The 24,737-nt window shown below is 35.3% G+C and overlaps 2 protein-coding genes across 8 annotated transcripts in view; both read left to right on the top strand.

The window, feature by feature from the left end:
* The first annotated feature begins 6,493 nt into the window (after positions 1-6,493).
* Positions 6,494-16,814, top strand: LOC113114238 (ubiquitin carboxyl-terminal hydrolase 38-like). Of its 3 annotated transcripts, none has more exons than XM_026281091.1 (12): positions 6,494-6,643; positions 8,989-9,723; positions 10,650-10,785; positions 11,094-11,223; positions 11,461-11,562; positions 11,718-11,729; positions 11,837-11,995; positions 12,234-12,427; positions 12,656-12,743; positions 12,859-12,965; positions 13,879-15,145; positions 16,300-16,814. In XM_026281091.1, exons 2-12 carry the CDS (start codon positions 9,042-9,044, stop codon positions 16,459-16,461), a joined length of 3,039 nt encoding a protein of 1,012 aa, XP_026136876.1. In that variant the 5' UTR covers positions 6,494-6,643; positions 8,989-9,041; the 3' UTR covers positions 16,462-16,814. The 3 variants fall into 3 exon arrangements, with proteins under 3 accessions (XP_026136876.1, XP_026136875.1, XP_026136877.1); XM_026281090.1 differs by having other exon boundaries at positions 12,650-12,743; XM_026281092.1 differs by lacking the exon at positions 11,718-11,729 and having other exon boundaries at positions 12,650-12,743.
* A 3,200-nt stretch (positions 16,815-20,014) lies between these two features.
* The window catches only part of LOC113114235 (GRB2-associated-binding protein 1-like), a 67,972-nt gene continuing 63,249 nt past the window's right edge, over positions 20,015-24,737 (top strand). For 3 of the 5 annotated variants that reach the window (XM_026281083.1, XM_026281082.1, XM_026281081.1), the window contains exons 1-2: positions 20,017-20,505; positions 20,594-20,715. In XM_026281083.1, the coding sequence (XP_026136868.1) occupies positions 20,644-20,715 (72 nt within the window). In that variant the 5' untranslated portion in view covers positions 20,017-20,505; positions 20,594-20,643. Of the gene's footprint in view, positions 20,506-20,593; positions 20,716-24,737 lie in introns of all 5 variants that reach the window. The other 2 variants (XM_026281089.1, XM_026281084.1) reach the window with 2 other exon arrangements.

The raw sequence follows: 24,737 nt of genomic DNA, 5'->3' as shown, positions 1-24,737 counted from the left end.
CACACCTGTTTCTTCACAAAATTGATGACCTCAGTGATTGAATGCCACACTGCTATTTTTTTGAACACACCCCTTTCAACTAATTCAACTAATTGCCCAATTGCACAGCCTTAAGAGCGTGCATATCATGAATGCTGGGTCTCATTTGTTTTCTGAGAATCTACTGAACCTACTGGTAACTTGTTTGCCACGTAGCAATAAAAAAATATACGAAAAACCTTGATTATTCTGGTTAGTCACATTGTACTGCTATTATTTTGAACAATACTGTACATACTCAGAACTGACAGACTGTTTCAGATAATACATTTTACAATAGTTTATTATGCATGTATATTTAAAGTTGCTTAAAGGGTTAGTTCAGCCAAAAATGAAAATTATGTCATCAATAACTCACCCTCGTGTCGTTCCAAACCCATAAGACCTCCGTTTATCTTCGGAACACAGTTTAAAGTAGATATTTTAGATTTAGTCCGCTCTCTGTCCCTCCACTGAAGCTGTGTGCACGGTAAATTGCTGAATTGTTTTCTGGTGCGCAAAATAACAAAGAAAACACGTCAGCAGCGTCGTACGTCAACAGTCACTGCAGTCGCGCTCACAACAGACCCGGAAGAGAAGACAATGCTGAATAAAGTCATAGTTTTTGTTATTTTTGGACCAAAATGTATTTTTGATGCTTCAACAAATTTTTTAACCGCCCCTCTGATGTCACATGGACTACTTTGATGATGTTTTTATTACCGTATTTTTCGGACTATAAGTCACACCTGAGTATAAGTCGCATCAGTCCAAAAATACGTTATGATGATGAAAAAAACATATATAAGTCGCACTGGACTATAAGTCACATTTATTTAGTACCAAGAACCAAGAGAAAACATAACTGTCTACAGCCGCAAAAGGGCGCTATATGTCTTCAGTGTAGACTACAGAGCACTGAGCAGCATAGAGCGCCCTCTGGTGGCTGTAGACGGTAATGTTTTCTCTTGGTTCATTTCTCTCGGTTCATGTCAAATTAATTTTCATAAATAAGTCACATCTTATAAGTCGCAGGACCAGCCAAACTATGAAAAAAGTGTGACTTATAGTCCAGAAAATACGATACCTTTCTGGACATGGACAGTTTACAGTACCAAGCACACAGTTTCAATGGAGGGACTGAGAGCTCTCGGACTAAATCTAAAATATCTTAAACTGTGTTCCGAAGGTGAACTGGTATGGTGAATTGGTATTAATGACATAATTTTTGGCTGAACTAACAATTTAAGCAAAAGTTTTTAAGACTTAAAAAAAAAAAAAAAATTGGGGAGACGTAGAATATATCCAATGTAATGTTTTGAATCAGACAATTTTAAGATTCAATCAAAAACATGATTGTAACACAAGGAGCCGAATTCCAGGTTGAAGACACAGGATGCATGTAAATCAAATCCTAGTGCCAGTGAAGCCTTTGTGGGGCCCTGGGCTAATGCAGCTGTGGGGCCCCCATTCCCCCGGTATAGCCTACGCATGTATATTCAATGAACAAACAGCATATAAAGAAAATCACATTCTGAAATAAACACTCGTGAAATAAAAATAAACAATGCGCAAGTCATAATCCCGTATAGGCTATTTACATAAATTAAACAGTATTATTGAGTAATAATCTTACAAATCAGAAACAACCTAGCAAATAAAATTAATAAAAAAAAATTCTCACCATTAAAAGGGCTTCTTCCTGCTCTTCTTCATAGAGAATTTCTCAATTAAATCCTCATTCGTCATATATAAATGTCATGTAATTGTGACTGCACATAGGTGTAATAATTTAGTAGGTTGTTATACTCTGAAATTACATACACACAATATGAACATTTGAAAGTCTATGAAACGTCAGTCAATAAAGAATTTTTAAACAATGACACTTGCAATTTTGAACTGACATTTTATTGCAACAATGTAGTCTATAAATGCATGAAAATTATTTTATTTCATTTATATTTTTATGAAAGAGAACATATAGATTGTGGGCCGTTTTTTTTTTTTTTTTGCTTGAATTTAGCTGTCAATGATGAGGTCCAAATTTAACAGCTAATACATTAGAAGTAAAAAAAAAATATATATATATATATATATATATATGTATATATATATATATATATATATATATATATATATATATATATATATATATATTAAATATATTTTTTTCTCAATTAAACAACATTCACTTATAATAGTGAAAGACATCTTCCCTCAGGTAGATTTTATGTTTTCTAGATGCAGGACTATCGCTAGCCTGACATCCCGGGGCTAGGTGTTTTCTAGTCGGTCAACCAAAATGTATCAGCACTCTTTCTAAGATCTCCTGCAGGTCCTTAAAACTCCTAAAGTGAATAGTATCAAACTTAATACCATGAAAAAAATTAAACATGTTAAAAATGCACCTATGAGGGTGGAGCTGCTTTGTGTACAGCCGTTACCGGGGAAACCGCTTATTCCAGCGCTCCTAAAGCGCCACCTCGTGGCAGAGAATAATTAGCATTTCCAAAAAGCCTTTCTTGCTGTTTGAATGCTCATGGGGATACGAGCCAGTTGCACCAGCTGGACTAGGTTGGATGTAAAATGCACTTTAAATCATGCATAGAATTTATAACCATTGCACCATCTCAGCATAAATCTACATCTAGTCAGAGACAAGTCAAGTCACCTTTATTTATATAGCACTTTTAACAATATAGATTGTAACAAAGCAACTGAACACCATTAAATAGGAAAAAAAGTGTGTCAATAAAGCAAAAATGGCAGTTCATCATTGAATTCAATAATGTCATCATCCAGCTCAGTTAAGTTTAAATAGTATCTGTGCAATCAAGTCAACAAAATCGCTGATAAATAAGTGTACGACAGCGATGAGAGGTAGGTGTAAAGTAAAAAGTCGTGATGTGCTCAGACATAATTTGTTTATAGGGATTCACATCTGTTTAGTTAATGTTTATGGTCTTTTCGGGAAGGATAAGCAATATCAATCTCAAAGCTCACTGTAGACTATACCACACTGCAGTCAGTAGCCTAATTGACCAATTAAAAAACTATATATCTGTACAGCATGTAATTATGCAGAAAAAACATAACATATGATCCTGGATTATTAAAAGAAACTGAACTATTCTGTTTGCTTGGAAGGATAGTATAAATGCTAGGAAATATTTCACGTTTTTAATTTCATTCATTATTTGTAGCATGCCTAAATGCCATTCAATAATTGAAGTAAGTTTTGTGCTTTATTTATTACTTTTAATGAAATAAATAAAGCTTTTAAATTCAACAAAAAAAGACAAAAAAAAAACAAAAAAAAAAAACAATCTGTAGTTAGAAAAAAAAAAAGGCAATGGGTAAGGAAACTTTATTACGCAAGAATGCTGCATGTTTTTGAATATTACATGGAATTACATGGAAACTTAATGTAAATTAGCATGTATTTGTTTTGTGGATGACTTTGATCCAGAGAATGCAAAGTCAAAAAAGGCAGAAATGTGACGAGCATGGCATCTGTACTGTAGGGGAATTACAGTTGAACCCCGTAGAGAGACCAATATGTAAAATGAAAACCAGCAGTCAAATTCAAGTTCAATCAGTTGACAGAGAGTTGACTGAGTTCTCCACACTTCCAAATGCCATATAAATTTAATAATATAAGCCAGCATTATAATGCAGAAACACTAGTAGGCCTACTTATACCTACTTATAGGGTTCTCAACTTTGGCCCACTGAGTCCATTACCAGCTTTAAAATTACATTTTGGTACTAGCGAAAGAGGCACTGGATGAGATGCCGAAGAAATAATCTTACTCAAAATAGCAATTTAAGAAACAAAAACTGGATGAATCCCTTTAAATAAAACAACGGATCAATGTCTTGTAGGTGTGGTGGTAACCTTAGTATAAGCGGAATATTTGAAGACGCGCCATTGAATTATTAGAAAAATAATGCACACCGCACGATGCAAACCACTTCATATAGTTAATAAATTTCCCACGAAGAGTGCTGTTTTTCGCAAAATATTAACATGATTATTTACATAATCAAAAAGGTAAATAAGGGACATACGTTTTAGACACCATATTGTCTGTTTTTGCTCTATTTCGCCAACAAAAAACTCATTACAAACACAGTCACTACAGTACGGTTTTGCGTCTCTGAGCAGCACTACAATGTTTAGTTGCTGAATGAATCAACCAATTAAATGATTCGGTTCAATCGCAATGACTCACTTACAGTGATTTGCTGCCACCTACTGGCATTTTAATTTCACATTTCAAATTTTTTCCCCATCGATTTTTCTTTTCACGTTTTAAATCAACACAAATATCAATATTTGACGTTTTGTGTCTAATATATCAAAACGTTAGATGCATTAATGTATTGCATTAAACAATGTAAATACATCTAAATGCCACTTCAGATGCAGCTTCTGTGTTTATTTCATTTGCATGGTTACAGCCCAAATGTCTTATTATTCTAATTCACTGATTAAACGTAATAATTTGACTAAAAAAATAATGGACACTTTAAAATGGCTATAAAATGTACAAAAAATTTAGTTTAAATTTACTGGAAAATATTTATTTCTATCAGTGTGAATTAAAAAATAAAAATAATATATTCATGTTAAATAATTTCATATAAAATATATGTATGATTATGAAAATATATGATTACGTATTCATCATAGGCTATGCTAGAAGAGAAGGGGACTGGAAATCCAATTATATTAAAATTATATATATATATTAAAAATATTTTACAAAGCAGAAAATATGGCAAAAAGTATAATGTGCTGGTGCATTTATCTGTGACGTTGCAGAAATGTAAATGTTGAACTTGGAAATGTAAAGTTTTAAAGATATTTTAATGAGTATTATTTCAATGCCTAGTTATTACCTGTGCATGGCTTGAGAACACTTCATCAGTGGTTGAGATTTTTATTTATTTATTTATTTAGATGTAGGCTACATTCTTCAAAAGTATGAATTCAAAATGTTGAGCTCCAGGCCATTTATAACAATGGAATTTACTAGTGCCAAATGCGAGCGAAACTGTCAAATGTACTGACTTGCTGTTTGGAAATTAATAAACAAGACATGTGAGGTATGGCCTATAAGACATCTGCGACTTGAAGTCATAATTAATAAATTTATTATTTCAAATTATCTATATGATTTATTGTAATTAATATGGTTTATTTATCAATTTATTATTGTAATTAATAAATGGATAACACACTACTTAGTATAAGAATACTTATTTATTATTTGGAATAATGAAGTAGTAATGAAGTTCTAAGCGGCCATGCATTATAACTTTTTCCCTGAATTATAATGCATGGCTGCTTAGAACTTCCGTAAAAGAAGTCAATTTGACAAGAAAAAACTGTAGATTAAGCCAGCAGGATAAGGTGAATGGTTTATTCTTTAAGGAAAAAATAACGATTGATGTGTCAGTGTGGTAACCAGACAGTAAAGGGTGGTAAAGTGTGAACGCAAGTTTGGGGTCCTGACCCTTTTACTGTCTATGGTCCTGACACAGTGTTGCCAACTAATTTTCAGAGAAAGTTGCTAAAGGAAGGTTGATTTGTTGCTAAAAGTTTCTAAATGATGCTGTGGTGTCATTGCGTGATGAGGGCGCTATGTAATCACTAAGCAAAATTGTGTCACTGCATTAAATCTGCAAAAATAGCCTACTTGATATGTTAATTTATATTTTAATTTAAATAATAATATGCATAATATAATATTAAAATATAAACAACTGTATTTTTTGATTTGTTGAACACTTACAAAAAATTTTTTTCAACAATTTCAGATTTTTTTTTATAGCTTGTAAAATAGTAAAACTACTACACATTCTGAGCAATAGTTTTAAGTATTGTATTAGTTAGTATGCTACACTCCAAAAATAGGGCAAAATCTATTATGTTAATATGAAGGAATTTTTGATATAGATTTTTCACACGTGTTTTACCTGCATTTTTAATTACACATTGCATTTAGTGTTTTCAGTTTACAATGGATAATGTTTAATGTCCTGGAAAAATACTTGTACCCTTTCCATTTTTCTAGATATTGTTCTTGCAATGTGATAAGTGGTGAGCAATCACAGTTACAAGCTAAAAACTTATCAAATTTGTATTTTTATTAATAAATCAAACAATTGCAAAGAGCAAGTAACTTGATTTACATGATGTGTACTCATATTTGGTTTCCTCTTTTTGTGTATATTAGATGAAAAAAAATTTTTTATCACTCAAGTCACTTATTAAACGTAGCTAAAAGTTGTCAAATAAATGTATACATTTGCTACATTGTTGCTAGGTGCTTTTTGGGGAAAAAAGTTGCTAGTGTAGTCTGAAAAGTTGCTAAATCTAGCAACAAAATTGCTAAGTTGGTAACATGTGGGGAACATGTCTATGGGGAACATTGTACTGTCATCATCTAGTGCGCGCGTTTAGATGACGTACACGTGTTTGAACAGCTGATTGAAAGAGGTCGCAGTTCACCGAACAGCTCTCAACGTTAATCTTCTAAATATATATATTTCGGCTTTTGATGTGATTTATATCCAGTTACATACCAACACATTTTCGGAATGACGTAACTCGGTGAGTATCGATGTAATTGTCCTCTTTTATTAAGGACTTTAGAGTAAATCTTGTTTTTGCTAAGTCAGTGCCGGGGCATTTGTGTGTATCTGCTTTGTCTCGGTTCATGAGTCAGGCTGCTTAACTGCTGATTTAGCCGATAACGATAGAAACAAACCTGATATGTAACGTATAAGCAGTTTGTGCGGATATTTCAGTTTTGTTTTTATTGTGTCGTGCCACTAAATGATTTGTTTAATTCGTTGCTCCTCTTTGTATTATTCAGGCTAGCTAGCTGAGTAGTTAGCAGGTAGCTTTATATTAATGACAGCTTCAGAGAAAACACTTCTGCTCTCACATTTAACAGACAACAACACAAGTTATTGATTATTTCAAGAATATTTTGTCTAGGGGAGTACCACACAATAAATACACATTTGTCAGGGTTGATTTTTTTTTGTAGAAAGACATTGTTTACATTAGCAGTTGGAATCTTCTCTCGTACTAGCAGCTTTTTCGGACTGCTAACTGCTTTATCTTTTTTACTAATTTAAACATCCATTACACCTTTAGGTCAGTGTTTTATAAAGGTCAAGAATTGGCAACATTTATTAAGATATTAAACCAAATATTCTGAGAGGGTTGTACATCTTTACCTTTATTATCCAAACGCCTTTATACAAACGAGTGTCAAATGTTATGAGGATAATTGTAATGTTCTTAAATATCTGGATGATATAGTTTTTCTTCGCTATCAAGCTCAAATTGTGTCTACAGTCATGCACTAATTAAGTTTATTACATGCTGTAATGAGGCAGAGTTGAGACTAAATATAACGAAAACAAAAGAGATGGTTATTGATATAAACATTTAAACAACAACAACAACCCAAAGGTGCAACCAGGGCTTATTAATAAGGATAAATCAGTTGATAGAGTAGAGGAGTAAAAATATTTTGGAACAAGCTTAAAGTTTCAACAAAATACAGAGGCTATTATCAAGAGGGTTCACCAAATAATGTTTGCCCTGAGGAAGCTGAACTCTCTCTGTGTACAAAATTCTATATTGAGTGCATTTAGTAATTGTTTTATTGAGAGCAATTTAAGGTTTCATTCCTATGCAGGTTTATTTCTAAAGAATAAAAATTGCCTCCAAACTGTAGTTAGGACTTACTTAGAAATTATTGGTGTACCACTGCGGAGCCTAACTGATTTTTTTGAGCAGCAAGTGAAAAGGAAAGCTTGGACATGCACTTTGAGATAATGCCTTCTGGCAGACGGCTTAGAAGTATTAAGAGTTTGGCCAAGTGATATAAGTTTACCTTTGTACCAGAAGCCATTCGTATTTGTAATAAAACATTTTTAATGATTCTTATTTATAGATTTTGTAAGTGGTTGAATTTACTATGAAGCATGTTGTTTTGTTGTAATCTTCTGTAATTATGTAAAATTGTCTGTATTAATGTGATTCAATTCTTATGTGTTTTTATGTTTATTTGGGAAGAAGTCTATGATGTGCTGCCCATGCCATACTGTAATTGCCCCCTGTTTATTTATATAAACATTTTTTTGTAAATAAAAAGATGGTATATTATTCAAAGAATAAATAAATGAATTAATTATATACTTGGTATGGATGGTCTGTTTTCGAAGAGTCACATATTTTTCTGGATGCCTATGACTTTGAGGCAAGGTCATAATAATTAAAATGAATCATTTCATTTTGTTGAATTTATTTTTATTTTTGTGTATTTAATAAATTAACAGTATTAATTGATTAATGAATATAATATAGTACTCAATATAAGAATCCTTCATTATTTGGAACATTGAAAAACCATTTGAAAGAAATCTTTTTTTTTGGTTAATACAGAAGTTTGGAGGTAAATGACTTTTTGCATAATACTTTGGAATAAACATAATTCCATAGTTAGAGGGTAATTGTTTCTTTAACATGATGGAAAAATGAGAAACTGGGTGAAATAGTCTTATTAACTTTCATTTTAACACAAGTTCATTTTTCAACTTAGTTCAGTGTAGATATATATATATTTTTAAAGCTATATATAAAAAAAAAAACTTTAAGTGGAATAAAGTTTCTGTGTCACTGACTTTATTATTTCAGAAATGTATACAGGCAGCTAAAAGATAAAGATCTGTTGTGCACTAAAGAAGTTGGCGTATAAACAATTTTACCTCAGAAATTAATATCAAATTGTACAATAGTGAACTGCAGGTACTACCTTGAATTGAACATAACAATTTTAAGTAGAAAGGATTATCTATGTATCTATAGCCAGACATAACTAATACTTTGACACAATCAGGAATTGCACCAGAAATAATATCACTGTCTCTCGTATACAGTTACAGCTCTATTGGCTTAGCTCACCTTTCCTGTGGTGCAATACAGTCCAGCCATGGATAAGATTTTGGAAGCGCTGGTCAGCTCCTCCCATCCTCTGGCTGTCAAACGGGCTATTGTGAAAAAAGTGATGGAGGCTGCAGAAAAGGAAGTGACCGAGGAGCAGTGCCAGGCCTTGTACCATCTCACCACCCGCCTTATTCTCCTGGGTGAGGATGCTTTTCAGCGGCAGGTTGGCCTCCAAGTGCAAGAAGCGTATGCGCGTTACCATCGCGATGAGTTTGCCCGCTTCTTCAGCAAGGAATACATGCTCGGTCTCCTACAGCAGGGCTATGGCTCTTTGGACCGCAGAGACCCTGCCATCTTGGACTTTCTACACAGTTCCCTCCGACTGCTCATCAGCTGCCCGGCTGTGTTGGAGTTGGCGCCGCTGCTACAGACGGAGGTCCTACGCATCATCTGTGAACGGCCAGAACCAGCAACTTGTGCCAAGCTGGCCACCATACTGACGGACTTCCCTCAGTGCGTCCCTCGAGAGAAGGCTGGGGTCCTGTTCTGCCAGCAGCTTGTGCGCACCTTTGCGTATTTCCACTGTCCTGCCACTGAAGAGCAGGAGTTGCGGGAGTATGTGACCCAGGTGACCAGGGTGAGCGTGCTGCTGCAGGGCATCTGGAAGGCTGAGCCGGCCACGCTGCTACCGTCACTGCAGGAGGTGTTTGCTATCATCTCATCCACAGGTCAGTAAGCAATGATTCCTATTGTGAGGAGATTTGAAATCAAGGGAATTAACCCAAAAATGAATAATAAATAATATCTTATTTACTCACCCTCATGTTGTTCCAACCCTTTATGACTTTCTTCAGTGGAAAGTAAAAGAGGAAAAATTGGTTGCTCTTTTACACACAGTTAGAATGAATGTGGATGAAGCTTTTAAAAGAATGCAGAAGCATCATGAAATATAATAAAAACTGCTTACAGTAGACATATAGACATGAAAATGAGTAAATGATCACCAATTATTATTATTATTATTTTTTATCTTTGCATTAACTAATCCAGAAACAGCATTGTTAAAATGTAGTCAAGATGTGTCAAGCTAAAGTGTACTTGCTTTTTTTTTTTTCATCTATATCGGGGTTTCCCCAAACAGTTTAGTTATTATTGTTATTATTATTATAAAAATGTAAAATGAAAATGAGTAATTTTGAAATAAAAACAAAATCAAAATAATTAAAACAGAATAATTCACATAAACTATGAAAATCTGATGAAATATTTATTTTTTTACCTGCCTGTCATGTGACCATGAACATGTGAACGTCTTGTTAAATTATACAGTCTTATCTTAAATCTTTGGGGTTACTTTATGTAAATATTTAGGGAAAATCAGTCAAACCATTAGGTAATCTTCCTAATTTTCTATATTTTACTTATACTTTTTATAAATGTTAGTTTTTATATTATACGATGCCTGCTAGACATACTTTTTTTATATGCATGAATGTGTTTTGTATTCTGAATGTTTCAGGAACCTCTAAAAGCATAGCATAAGAATAATAATAATAGTAAAAGATTAATTCTTACTTTTTAATATTATGCTAATTAGAATACATGTGTAAGTGTGAATTGGCAAGTATCCACCATGTGTTTGTTTTCATTTCAGACCCTTCATTTGAGCCCTCCATTGCTCTAGCAAGCCTGGTCCAGCACATCCCTCTGCAAATGATCACAGTCCTCATCAAAAGCCTCACCACTGACCAGAATGTTAAAGATGCCAGTATGACACAAGCACTCTGCAGGTCAGACTGTGTGTGTGTGTGTGTGCACGCTGTGTAAAGCTTGTGAATAGTGCTTTTGTGTCTGTTTGAAAGACTAAGCCCTTGATCCAAATGCCGTTTTCTCTGCTTCTTGCGGGCTTCAGTTTTGTGGTAATTGCAGTGTAGTGTTCTTCATGGCTTAACAGATTTTAAATGAGTAGTAATTGTGTTGTAGGGTTGAATTTTGAGGTCAACATATTTTCTTTTTTGTGGCACTGTTACTGTTATATAACGCTTTTATTTTATATGTTGCCTGTCCTGACCCAGTTTTCTCTCTCCATCTTTTCCAGGATGATTGACTGGTTGTCCTGGCCTCTAGCCAATCACGTGGACACGTGGGTCATTGCTTTATTAAAGGGACTTGCTGCTGTTCAAAAGTTCACCATCCTCATAGATGTCACACTGCTCAAAATTGAACAGGTTTGTGTGTATGTACTCGTTCAAAGTCAATGTTAAGAGAATTGCATACCACCCCAGCATAAGAGTTCTGATTTGTGGAAGGTAGAAGTGAAATAGATCAGAATTTAGTTGGTTATTTGAGTTTATCAACAAATTTTTTTGTCTTTGATACCTAAGAACTGGTTGGTAAGACCTGCCTGTCAGAGGCTTTTCTATGTGTTTACGTGTATGAATGTAGTTTTGTTTGTCTGTTTGCAGGTCTTTAATCGTCTCTGGTATCCCATTGTGAGACAGGCAGCGCTGGTGGTTCTTTCACACATGCTGCTTAGTTTCCAGCACTCTCCTGAAGCCTTCCACTTAGTAAGGCCACTGTGGACATTGCTTCTCTTTCTCCTTTTCAAAAGCCCTAGTTTTAAAACCCCTTGTGCCCTTAGATTGTCCCGTTAAAAAGTGCTTAAAGCCTAATTAAGCCTTATAAATCTGTTTTTTTTCCCTTTTATATTGAAATGAGTCAGAACATTCTAAAGGTTGGTAGTGCTTTTAAGGACCTTTTTGTTTTTAGTATCTTTTTAATGTCTGCTTTGCAATAATTTCAGTGTGGTGTGAATTGTTTTACCCCTGTCATTTATACCAGGTGGTTCCTCATATAGTCCCACTTGTAAAGTCATTGAAGAACGATGGCCTTCCCAACAGCAAAACCTTCCTGCTGCAGTTCGCAGAACTTGTCCACTGCATGATGTACCAGTATTCCGGCTTCCCAGACCTCTATGACAGCATTCTTGAGTCCATTAAAGTAAGCTATAGACAGGAAATCTCGGTTTCATCTCTTATGAACTGACTTAAATCACTGCTGAATTTATTTAGCATTTTGTCTTTGTATGTATTAACTAATTTGTTCAAGAATTGTTCAAATGTTTGAGGTCGGTATGGTTAATGTTTTTGAAAGAAGTCTCATGCTCCTCAAGACTGCAATTGTTTGATGAAAAATACAGTAATCATTTGTTTTATAACCCCGTCTGGTTCTGTTGTAGGAACTACCTAAACCTAATGAGGAGAAGATTAAATTTATTCTAAACCAAAGTGCCTGGACCTCTCAGTCAAATTCATTTGCCTCAGGCCTGCTTAAGATCACGGGAAAATCAGAAACGGGGAAGACGGGGCTTGTGAATCTGGGCAACACGTGCTACATGAACAGCATCATCCAGATTTTATTTATGGCTACCGAGTGAGTTTTAAATCTACTGCATAATATCTGATCTCTTCCTTAAAAATTTAACTGTTTAACGTTCTCCAAATGCAAATACCATTTCTTTGTATACTATAAAAACGGTTGCATGTAAACACAATATTAATAATACATGATAGAAATACTCATTGGGGATTTAAATGTTCAAAAAATGTACAGTACTTTTTCAACTTTTCAGCTCTTATAGTCTCTTTTTAAAAGTTTCAGACGGCATGTTATGTCTCTTCATCTGAATGGCAGCAGCACCCTCATGAAGAAGCTCCAGCTTCTGTTTGCCTTCTTGGCCCACACACAGGTATGTCTGTCTATCCTCTGAAGTGTTGCACAGCTTGGCATGACTGGGTAGGGTGTTAAATGAGACTGTTAAACATTCCTGCTGGTGTTTATTCATCATGCTATATGCCCACCAGAGAGCAGCATATTCTCCAAGGAGTTTTTTGGAAGTTTCTCGGCCACCGTGGTTTACAGCTGGATCCCAGCAAGACTGCTCAGAGTATCTGCGCTTTCTGCTGGACAGGTAAACTCAGAAAATGGCTATGGCATCCTTTCTTGTAAACAACAGTATGGACCAAACGTTTGGACACACCTTCTCATTCAAAGAGTTTTCTTTATTTTAGTGATTATGAAAATTGTAGATTCACACTGAAGGCATCAAAACTATGAATTAACACATGTGGAATTATATACATAACAAAAAAGTGTGAAACAACTGAAAATATGTCATATTGTAGGTTCTTCAAAGTAGCCAGCTTTAGCTTTGATTACTGCTTTGCACACTCTTGGCATTCTCTTGATGAGCTTCAAGAGGTAGTCACCTGAAATGGTCTTCCAACAGTCTTGAAGGAGTTCACCGAGAGATGCTTAGCACTTGTTGGCCCTTTTGCCTTCTGTCTGCGGTCCAGCTCACCCCTAAACCATCTGGGTTCAGGTCTGGTGACTGTGGAGGCCAGGTCATCTGGCGCAGCACCCCATCACTCTCCTTTTTAAGAAAACTCTTTGAATGAGAAGGTGTGTCCAAACTTTTGGTCTGTACTGTATATGAAAGATGTATGTTTAAAGCCATGTCATTCCAGACAGACTCTGGACTCCTTGGGCATCTTATTGTATTATTACAATTACTGTAAAATAGATATTTCCTACTGACACATTACAGCAAAAGATAACTGGCTTATAAAAAAATAACTGAATTTAAGAAAAAATAAACAAAAAATATTTTGGTGAAAATACTAGTGGCCTAAGATTGTTTTGCACAGCAGTGTATATCATTTTGTAATAATTTTTTATCTGCAAATAAATATGAGGTTTATCTGATTATTTTAACTGATTTGAATCCTAAACAATAAAATAGTATGTTTTCCTATTTACAACAGCAGGGGGAGCCAATGTAGTTCATGTATTTGTGGTGTTCTGTCTTTCTATGTGATATTCAGGTTGCATGAAGAAGAGAAGACTCTTTCGGCCTTTCAGGTGACCAGCCCAAAACCTGAACCTGCAACCACTTCTGCGGAAACTGTTCAAGCTGCTGCAGGTCAGCCAATCACTGATATGCCATCACATCCAGATCCTGTGGCAGCTAACGGAGATGGTCGCACTCTAGTGGAGCGTATGTTTGGTGGTAGACTCTCGACAGCCATCCGCTGCCTGCAGTGCCACAGCCTGTCAGAAAAAGAGGAGCCATTTACAGACCTCTCTCTTGCCTTCTGCCCTTCAATGTCCAAGTGCCACGGTCCTGCAGAGGAGCACAAAAGCTCCTCCTCTGTGAGACCCTGCCAGGGGGCGGTGAATGGAGGCAGTGAATCCTCAGAGGGCTCAGTAAAAGAAGGGGCAGGATCTGGGATGGAGAGGCCAGTGGTGGAGCCCACACTGTCTGTACCAGATTTAGTTGACTACTTCCTGGCTCCAGAAATCCTAGAGAACGAGAACTGCTACTTTTGTGAACGCTGCGCCTCACTGCAGAGGGCCAAGAAGGTTATGCAAGTGGTGATGGCACCTGAGTACCTCATTCTGACTCTGCTGCGCTTCTCGTATGATGCCACCTGCCACGTCCGTCGCAAGATCCTGGACAATGTAGGCATTCCGCTGCACATGAGCCTGCCTTTACGCCAGCACGGTGTCTCGGCTTTGTCCTCTTCCCCATCTGACTCCCCCGAGAGTGGTGAGAATCTAGCTAAGAAGCTCAAGCCTTCTCAAAAGGAGGATGGGATGATGGAAAACAGAAGAAATAGCGAGATAAACGACAGCGATTCGGAGATGCTGTCAGTGCCGTATGTTTTGAGTTCTGTTGTAGTGCATTCTGGGATGTCCTCCGAGAGCGGTCACTACTACTCGTATGGAAGGAATGCGAGTAGCACTAATAGTTATGTAGCTCACCCATGTCCTAAGACCCGGGAAAACTCCAGCCTGGCAGAGAGCTCGCCAGCCACACAGGAGGAAAGGGGATGCGCAGACCACAAGTCCACGGACTGGTTCTTGTTTAATGACAGCCGAGTGTCTTTTACAAACTTTGAATCATTGCAGAACGTCACCAGTCGCTTCCCTAAGGACACAGCCTATGTCCTGGTCTACAGGAAACAAGAGGTCAGTGGACAACCAGGAAGTCCAGGGCCAGTTGTAAATGGTTCAAGACTGAGTGGAGAGCCTCCCCTGCAGAAAGAGCTGATGGATGCCATTACCAAAGACAACAAACTCTTCCTACAGGTGAGAATGTTCTACTTTATGATGCTCTTATGCTCACCAAGACTACATTTATTTGATCAAAATACAATTAATGAAGGTAATGTTTTGAAATACTATTACAATGTAAAAAATATATGTATTTTAATGTGTTCAAAAGTATAATTTATTCCTGCGCTGGCAGAAGTGAATTTTTAGCTGCCATCACTGCAGTCTTCAGTGTCAGATGATCCTTTAGATGCATTCTATCTAATATGCTGATTTGCTGCTCAGGAAACATTATATTATTATCAGCATTGAAAGAAAACATTTGTGCCACTTCATATTTTTGTGAAACAATGAAACAAAAAATCTGGATTCTTCTATGAACAGAAAGTTCAAATGAACAGCATTTATTTAAATATATATTTTTTTGTAATGTTGTAAAAGTTTTTACGGTAAATGTAATGCATCTTTGCTGAATAAAAGTTTTTTTTTTTTTTTAATAAAAAATAAAAATAAAAAACTTTTTTGAATTGTAATATATAACTGTAATATTATCAGTGCATAACACTCATTTGTTTTGTTAGGATCTGTTTTTTTTTTTTTTTTTTTTTTTAGTATATGTATTTCTCATACAAGACTTGCATACAAATTATCTATCAACATTTATGATTTAAAATACATTTTATGGTTGTGAAACTGTTCTGATATCACAATGAAGAAGACTTCTGAGAAAACTTTATTAAGTAGTAATATTTTCACAAATAAAATTCATTTGAACAATTGCTAATAAAATCTTTAAAGTCATGTGGTGCAAATACATGAAGGGGAAAAAACAGGAAATTATATCATAGAGAAAAAACCCTGTTGAAAACTCCCATGACATATATCTCTTAAAACATCAGGTAATATGAATTACACCATTTTTAATTATTAATTCACAAATGTAATTAAATACTTTTTAACTTAAAGGATATTAAAGACTTATTTTTTTAAGCTTTGTTGAACATAATAACAAGATACTCTTTTTTTTTTTTCTGGTGTAATGAAATTATTTATTGTTATTCCACGTTATTTTTATTTTTTTTTTCAAAATCAAATGAAGCCTTTTCCTTTATCTTGGACAAGCTTATTAATCAGTTGATAAGAGTTGAACCTGGAGCATAGATTTAACCCTTCATTTCTTTTCCTTCCAGGAGCAGGAGCTGAATGCCAGAGCTCGGGCTCTTCAAGCAACCTCTGCTTCTTGCTCGTTCCGACCCAATGGTTCGGATGACAACGAGCCCCCTGGCAGCTGTGGACCCTCAGGTGGGGGTGGAGGAGGGGGCTTCAATACCATCAGTAGACTCGTCTTCTAAGGAAGAGTCACAGACACTCCCCTTAGGGCGCTGGACAGTCCCACTGACAACACCACCAGAATCACCAGATTTGTTTTGCCCTAATTCCCCACAATGGGGATAAGTGTGCCACCTCAGAACAGATGTCTTAATTTTTCTGGTTTGTGTGCTTTTTCCCATTTGCTGTGATGCCCATTTGAAATGAACTGAAGCACTTGAGTACTGTAGGTCAAAACTGGGCATGCAATAAATATGTACAGAATACAGTAATAATTATTGTCTCATCCTGGAATCTTAATCATTTCTTTTTATTAAACAGGAATCATTAGACCGAGAATGGTTTTAAAAATAAAAGCAAATATTTTTGGACCATACTATACTGTGAACTACTTGCATGAATATTTTAATTGGGAGTTTTTCAACTTCTAGTTTGGGGATTACAATAATATCTGTTTTGTCAATTATTTGATTACAATTAAGTTATTTTATTCATTCAGGGAATAGTTTTTGACTCAACTTTATAATGATAATTATTATTTTTTATTTTACTTTATGTGCTTTAAATACTTTAGATTTTACAAAATTATTGGACTAGCTACACAATAAACACCTTGCTCTTGCTGTACAGTGTTAATATGTAATAATTACGTTTTTTTGCTTTATAGTGAAGACTCGTCATAACTTTACATGATCTAATTGTATTATTTAAAATGCATGTTATGATTTATCAAATATCTGTCAAATTCTGTGTCATTTACTGGTTAAAAGATTTAATAAGACTGTGCATATTTTATTTCAAGGTTAGATATGTAATTTCAGAATGAAAGCTCAGTGTTATATCAAAAAGTGTTCAGTTACAGTAAGGCACAGATCATTTGACCTAAGGACAAATTCATTGATACATTTTCATTACAATATATAATAACAATGGTTTATACTGAACTTTAAAGCAACAATTATAACAAGTGTTATTCCTGTGAATATTCTGCTCTTGACATGTTCTAAGACAATAATCACGCTGAGGTCTGTTTTGACTATCAGAGCATGAGACCTTTGTTAGTCACCTTGTGGCTATCAATCCATTAGTCCACCCCCAACATCCGTGTGTCCTCAGTTTGAACCACTGCGCTCCTGTCCTTTGCTGAACCCTGATACAATGCTCTGCCTTTGAGCTAAAATCAGTGTGGCATTATTGTTGTGGTGCATTAGCTTAGAATAGACACTTAAGGCTGTGGTGAAGCACTCCTTAGATGCACATTTCTTAATTGAAGAACTAATACATGTAGAAAAATCAGCTTTGTGGTTTTCAAACGTGGGCACCTTTAGTTCTTCATTCCCTCCAGAGCCATTAGCTTTATGTCATGTTGGGCACTGCAGCATTGCAATCACTCACACAAGTCTCTAAAACCATTTGGTTAAATCAATGACTCTCAATTATTCAACAACTGAGAGCGTCACATGTCTTTGGCTACAGTTTAGGCCACTCCCACTGACAATTTATTCTGGGACATAGAAATTGTTATAATATTGTACTGTGATAATTATTTAAATAGCCACTTATATCGTATTCAGGTTTTTAGATCAGTAATCAAAGAAAACGACCAAGGTGTTGGTTGTGAATTATCAAATACTTAATATAAATTATAGGCTACAGCAAATAACACTCTGTTGCATACAGGTGCTGGACATATAATTAGAATATCATCAAAAAGTTGATTGAGTTAGTGTTTTGATTTAATTAGCCTATAGAGTGTGGTACCAGGTGTCTTCAATATTTAACCTTTTCACAATATTCTAATTTTCTGAGATACTGCATTTGGGATTTTCCTTAGTTGTCAGTTATAATCATCAAAAATAAACATTTGAAATATATCAGTCTGTGTGTAATGAATGAATATAATATACAAGTTTCACTTTTTGAATGGAATTAGTGAAATAAATCAACTTTTTGATGATATTCTAGTTATATGACCAGCACCTGTACTGTCATTATAAAGTCTTCATTTTGCGTTTGATTTATACAATTTGACCATTTGATGAGTAAGTTTAACAACAGACTTTTGTAACTGAATCTGATAAGACCATTTATCTGAGAAAAAATAAATAAAAATAATAAATATATACCTCAAAGATAAAAAAAAAAAAAAAAAATCACTGTGAACTGAAGTGAATAAATCAAATGCTTTCTAACTAAGTACCCTCCACCATCTTTCTGTATCTTTTCTATTTCTGATTTAAGTTTTTACATCTTTAGAGTTGTAATAAATGAGCAATAATTAGTAATACTGAAGTTTCCATACGCTACTCGACATCATTATAATTAGCTATCATTATATAAAAAAAGAAGATTAATTAAAATGATTAGTTTCAAGAATAAACCAAATCCTTAAATTGGATAAGTGATTCCTAATTTATTCATTGTATATACATTCTAAGTTTACTGGAAGTGCATCTCCATATTGCAGAGTTCATTTTAATCCACAACCTGAAATCACATGAAGATTTCAGGATAATAAACTGACTAAATCAGTCCTTTGCACTGAGCTGCAGTGAGTAGGCACAAAGCTTCAGAGATAACTAAGGCGTTTATCATTCCAAAGATACCAAACCCACGAACATGAAAGTTCTGTATTGAAACTGTTCACTTTCCATCATTATATTGCTAAGTACCAGTGATATAAACTTCAGTACCTTGTACTATGCTTTTTATGTTGTTTAAACACTGTGTGCATTTCTTCCATTTTAGTCATTATTTATAAACGTATAGCCTATGTGTATAAACTCCTGTATTTAAATAAACATAAGGGTCATAACTGCAGGCTAAACTCGGACAATACATGTAAGTGCAGTCTTTATCAAGACGTCCGCTTGTATATTTATATTGGAAATAGAAAAGTGACTCTTTTCTGCGATTCGGTTCTTTCGAACAGCTCGTTTGAAGAGTCGGTTCAAAATCAAATTCAATGATTCTTTTACGTGCTGACATAATTACGTCATCGTGTGTCGAATATTACATACCCTAGATGTTTAAAAAAGCCAAATGTAGACACACGTTGCTGTTTATTACTTTTTCGAATGGGCTTATTAATTGCAGTGTTTATTGGAATGTTCAGGTCATGTTTATTGCAGCATGATTCAGCTCATACAAATATAAACACACACACACACACACACACAAAACTAAAAAAAAAGTGTCTAAATATAATTTTCAATCTTATTAAACACTACAAACATACAAAGGCTTGCCAAATAATATATATATATACACTGATCGACTATGATTTTTATTGTTATTTTACAAACAAATTATTTTATAATTTTTTTTTTTTTACAAAAAGCTGGTTTGCGAACCGGTTCAGTCGAATCATTAAAAAAAATCTGACTTCAAAAACAACAACATACAAACTATTACTAATTTATTTTAACATTCTTAATCCGAACTCAAGCTATTTCATTTGGGACTTCATTGGGTAAGAGATTTGTTTAACACCGATTATTTCCTCCTCTTACGGAGGAATACTCCAAGACTACATTTCCCATGATGTAATGCTCTGTCTTGACCGACTTCTCCCTGCCTCCGCGGGCCAGAGGAGGCTGAGTTTAGGGAAAGTCTCGACGTCTCTGCTTGTCAATCAGCAAGGAGCCGCGGGGAGTGAAACTGGAGGGAAGGTCGACGACAGGGACGGATTTCTAGTCCAAAAAGCACTTCAGTGCCAATGCGACCACAATGTTTTGGAAAGAAATTATATATTTTCAAGGAAACTGTTTTGGTTTACTTTGAAATAAGGCAATAAAGCAAAGCTTTCACTACGCCGAGCTTGGCGAGTATTACTCGCTGCCTCGTTGCATTTCAGCTTTGGGGAAAACAAACGAAAACAGCGGATGATTTACTCTGACAAAGTATGTAAACTAAAAGGAGGCTCAACTACAGACGGATATTGCTGTGTTTAGACATATTGTGTTTGATCTATCAGAGGAGAGGACTTGATTCAGGAGAGTTTGTACCCGCGTCGCTGTCGGGAAGCTCTTCCCGTGTGGACGTGCTGCTGGAAACCAGGAGTGACGGTATTCCTGTTGTTTCAATACACGCACTCAAAACACTTGGGCGCAACTTCCACCTAATGTTTTGGGACTTTGGTTTCATATGTTGCAGGTTGAAACACGAAACCTAAAGCGCGTATTTTCCTGGAAGGTTAGAAGAAAATGAGCGGAGGAGATGTGGTGTACACGGGGTGGCTCAGAAAGTCTCCACCTGAAAAAAAGTTACGGCGTTATGTAAGTAACGTTTTAAACTTATTCAAATAGCCTTACAGTGTTGTAACCGCAGGACTGTTGGAGCGAGGTTCATGCAAATTAATAGTGCGCTTTTCAACAACCGCGGGTCAATCACTGCTCGCGAGCTTTCTGTTCAGGCTTTCTCGTTTCTGAAATGCTGACGATTCAAGAATAGTTTGAAAACGGGATCCGTTCCTCAAAAATATGCGACAGAGCGTGTGTTTGGACGCTTTGTGTCTGTTCAAAGCACTGAGATTGTTGTGAAATTCGCATGTGCAAAATCCTTTTTTGATCTGTTCCCCTAGACACACCTACCGGTGTTAGGAAATAACTTTTTTTAAGCATTTACACGGAAACTAAGAGCGTTTTTGTTGCTGTTGAGAAATAACCATGAATAATGTACACTTTGGGACTCTGATGCCGGTTTTTCTAGAAAAGGCTGTGTTTTTTTTCTACATGGAGTGGGTCGCTCCCTCATGGGCGGCGCCATGTTGACATCACATGACATAATTGACCTAGGTACGAGTCATTAGTTAAAACCCCTTAACTGTCACTCACGTTTTTGAAGATAGACTTTAATGTGCATGATACAAATCAAAATTTTTATAATTCATGACTGAAAACATTTTGTAATATGATATTGAATTACCATTTACATGCTAATGCAATGTCTGATTTGAAAATGTTTTTAAAGGATGAATATTGAGATTTTAAGTTTCAGTTGATATATAATTCCTGATGATTTCTAAAATGTGATAGAGAAAAAGGCAATGTAGAATTATTTTGGTCAAAACTCCTGTTATAATGTAGATTTTTGAGGGTGCACTCTTGTCATAAATTAATCCATTACATTTCCTACATCATTTTAAATAAAAAAAACATTGGTAAAATATATATTTGGGAGTCTTAGGCCTTTCCAAGATTGGACTAGATTTCATTGTAATATAGTGAAGTAAATGTAGGCGTCCCGTTTTCGGTAGTATAGTGGATGAGATGTGAAAAAACGGAACAAACTTTATGCATCTCTAACTATAGGAATCTGTCCCAAAGTGTCTAGTACAGTTGGGAACGATAAGAGCCAGTTATGCATAAACCTTAATGATGCTTACTGTTTTAATGGAATGTGGCTTGACCTGCAAACACCACGATCATACATCTCAATCTAAACATCTTTATGTTCTGTTTTCTCATGCAGAAGTTGTTAGCAACATTCTTTAATGCAAGAGACTGTGACAATATTGTGTGTGCACAATTTCTTTGCAGTAGCTATGGCTCTTTTGAAATCTAATTGGCCACTTTTGAAAGTCTGGTTCAAGCAAGTGTGTTCATAGATTCAATTTAGATTGAGTTTAATTGTACCAATTGCACTGCTAATCATTGACAGCTGGCTTCTTGATCTGTGCATTAAAAAATAATCTTTAGTTTTGTATTAAATATATAGTCACTTTACATTTTCAAGGATTTCAAGGTTTTTAGAATTTTTCACCAAATACAAGAATATAAAATGCCTTTGTTTGCTGCTACTTTAGTTGTCAAGACAACTGAACACTCACCTCTCCGTTCTCTCTGCACTGGATGACTCAATGCATTTAGTCATTCACACACTCTGTGTGTACCATGGGGTCTTCCCTTCCTCTTAGTGGTAATATACACCAATAATCTGTAATGAAATCACTCACTTATAGCTCTGCCTGCTATCGAGCCCCAACCAAACATGTTAGAAATCGCCTTCAGGCTCATGTGTGATGCTTTTTTTTATTGGATTCCTTTAATCTGGTGGAGCTCTGCTCGAAACATTGCTATTGTTTTGAATTCATGTTTTATCTCCTTGTACAATCAGCATCATGGTTTAGACTCAAACAGCCAGGTATTTTGCAAAAGTGGGATTTTTGGTATATTTGCCATTGTGTAGAAAGAACGTTTGATTGACAACTGTTGCATTTGGTCTTGTAGCTAATGCGTATGCTTGAGAGATGGGGAGTGATTTCACATGCTTTGAGCTTCCAGGGTAAACGGTAGTCTGTTGAACGTGATGAACAATATTTCATGGCTCCAAGTCTTAATTCAAATGATTTCTGAGCTCATCCACACAGCAAGAACAATTAGATTAAATCCAAGCAAGAACAAGTGCTGTGCTGTAACAAAGAATGTTCTCAAGTAATTGGTAGATTTCATTTTGTTTGAGACCTATTTAAGAAAAGGGATTGTGGACCAAAGCCTTTTTAGTTGTTTAGTTGGTTTTTAGAGTGAGATAAGAAACTTTAATTCCATTTATTTCTCCTTTCTTGTTGCAGTACATTCTAGGTTCACTATAGTTTTAAAGTGCCGTTCCTCGATATTGGTCTTCATTCTCAGCCTGTTTTCTGGTGCATGAAGATGGAGTGGTCTCAATGTATCACATGTGGCTGATTAGGACCAGACTGCTTTTATTGGAGCCAAGTGGCTGCTATACTCCTCAAAAGGAGCCCCATGCCAGGTGTACAGGCCTATTAGAGATTTTATATCCGTTTCTGACCAGCTATACATGGATAAACATGATCTCTAAATTTAGAATCCATTTTTCGATTTCTTATGCTGGGTCTGCACTCTGCACTGAGAAACTTCATAGTCGAATAACTTCATGTTATTCGCAGACATCCTACAAAAATGTACTGTAATGTCAAAAATGTTTGAGGATGGTAGGGTTTTTTTTTTAATTTTTTTTTTGAGAAATTGAGAAAGAAATGTTTCTCGGGCACCAAATCAGCATATTAGAATGATCATGTGACACTACTGAGAATTCAGCTTTCCATTACAGAAATAAATTACAGTTTATAATATCACAATAGAAATCAGTTTTTTTATATTGTAATATTATTTCACAATATTAATCTTATAATTGTATTTTTATCAAATAAATGCAGCCTTGGCAAGCATAAAATACTATTTTAAAAACATGAAATAGATCTTGCTGACCCCAAATGTTTGCAAAGTAGTATTTGTCATTCAAAATCCATTGATTATTAACCCTCATTCTGTGCCCTCTTGTGTCTATATTAAATCAATCTCTTCTTGAGTCTTTGAAGATACTCTTTAGGTAACTTATATCCTACTCATTAGTGGAATTCAAAAAGACCTGCAGCTTCCAAACAGGATGAACTTTTTTTTTTTTTTTATAATTAAAAAGATAGCATCATTTACATTTGAACCAGCTGGAAATTTGAATGCTTTGAACATGTTATGAAATCATAACAGTGGAAATGAGACAATAGCACTTTGTTTTGTTTCATTATATGAAAGATCGGAGGTGGTGTCTAGCTTCTCACGATACTTTTTTTGCATTTTATACTCTAAATCATACAAATCTAAATTGTAGGGACTAGAAAAAACGTAGAACAGCTGATTTTTCTGAAAAAAGTCATTGCATGTTCTCTGAATCCTCTTGTGCTGTAAAGCTTTAAACAGCATAGGGTCAAAAGTCTGATGTTTTTTTTGGCAGCAGTTCCAAGAGCAGAGCAGATCATTTGACTTAAATGTTTGCAGGGAATATTCTCGATGGCTCAAAGAGCACTGTTCTTTGCTAGGGTCTTCTCAGACAGTTAACTAACTAGTATTGCAGTAGTATAATAAAAGGGGCTAACTGACTATAACTTGTATTTTTTCTGATACATGTGACTGGTGGCATCAGAAGATCATGAGTTATTACTCCCCACAATAGCCATGTCATATTCCTCAAACTGGACTATTACGTCAGTTAGAAATGTCCTGTCGGCTCTTTTTTTTAGTGTCTTAGCATTTTCCATTTTGGCCTCATCCTCTCTTCTTTGTAAACTTCTTCTTTCACACCCTCCACATAATGCTTGGAGAGACTTATCGTGAAAGAGCCAAATGAAGTTGGTAACACACGTACGGTTAGGCAGCACACATTGAAGACTGGAGTGTTAATGCTCACTTCTGCTATTGAGACCATCTCATGTGATTTCTTACTGGATTGTATTTGCTTGTATATTTATATGTATTGTTTATGGTCCATTTCTGTGTAA

This window comes from Carassius auratus, chromosome 14, assembly GCF_003368295.1.
Source record: "Carassius auratus strain Wakin chromosome 14, ASM336829v1, whole genome shotgun sequence".
Lineage (NCBI taxonomy): Eukaryota > Metazoa > Chordata > Actinopteri > Cypriniformes > Cyprinidae > Carassius > Carassius auratus.
This window is presented reverse-complemented; position numbering and strand designations above follow the sequence as displayed.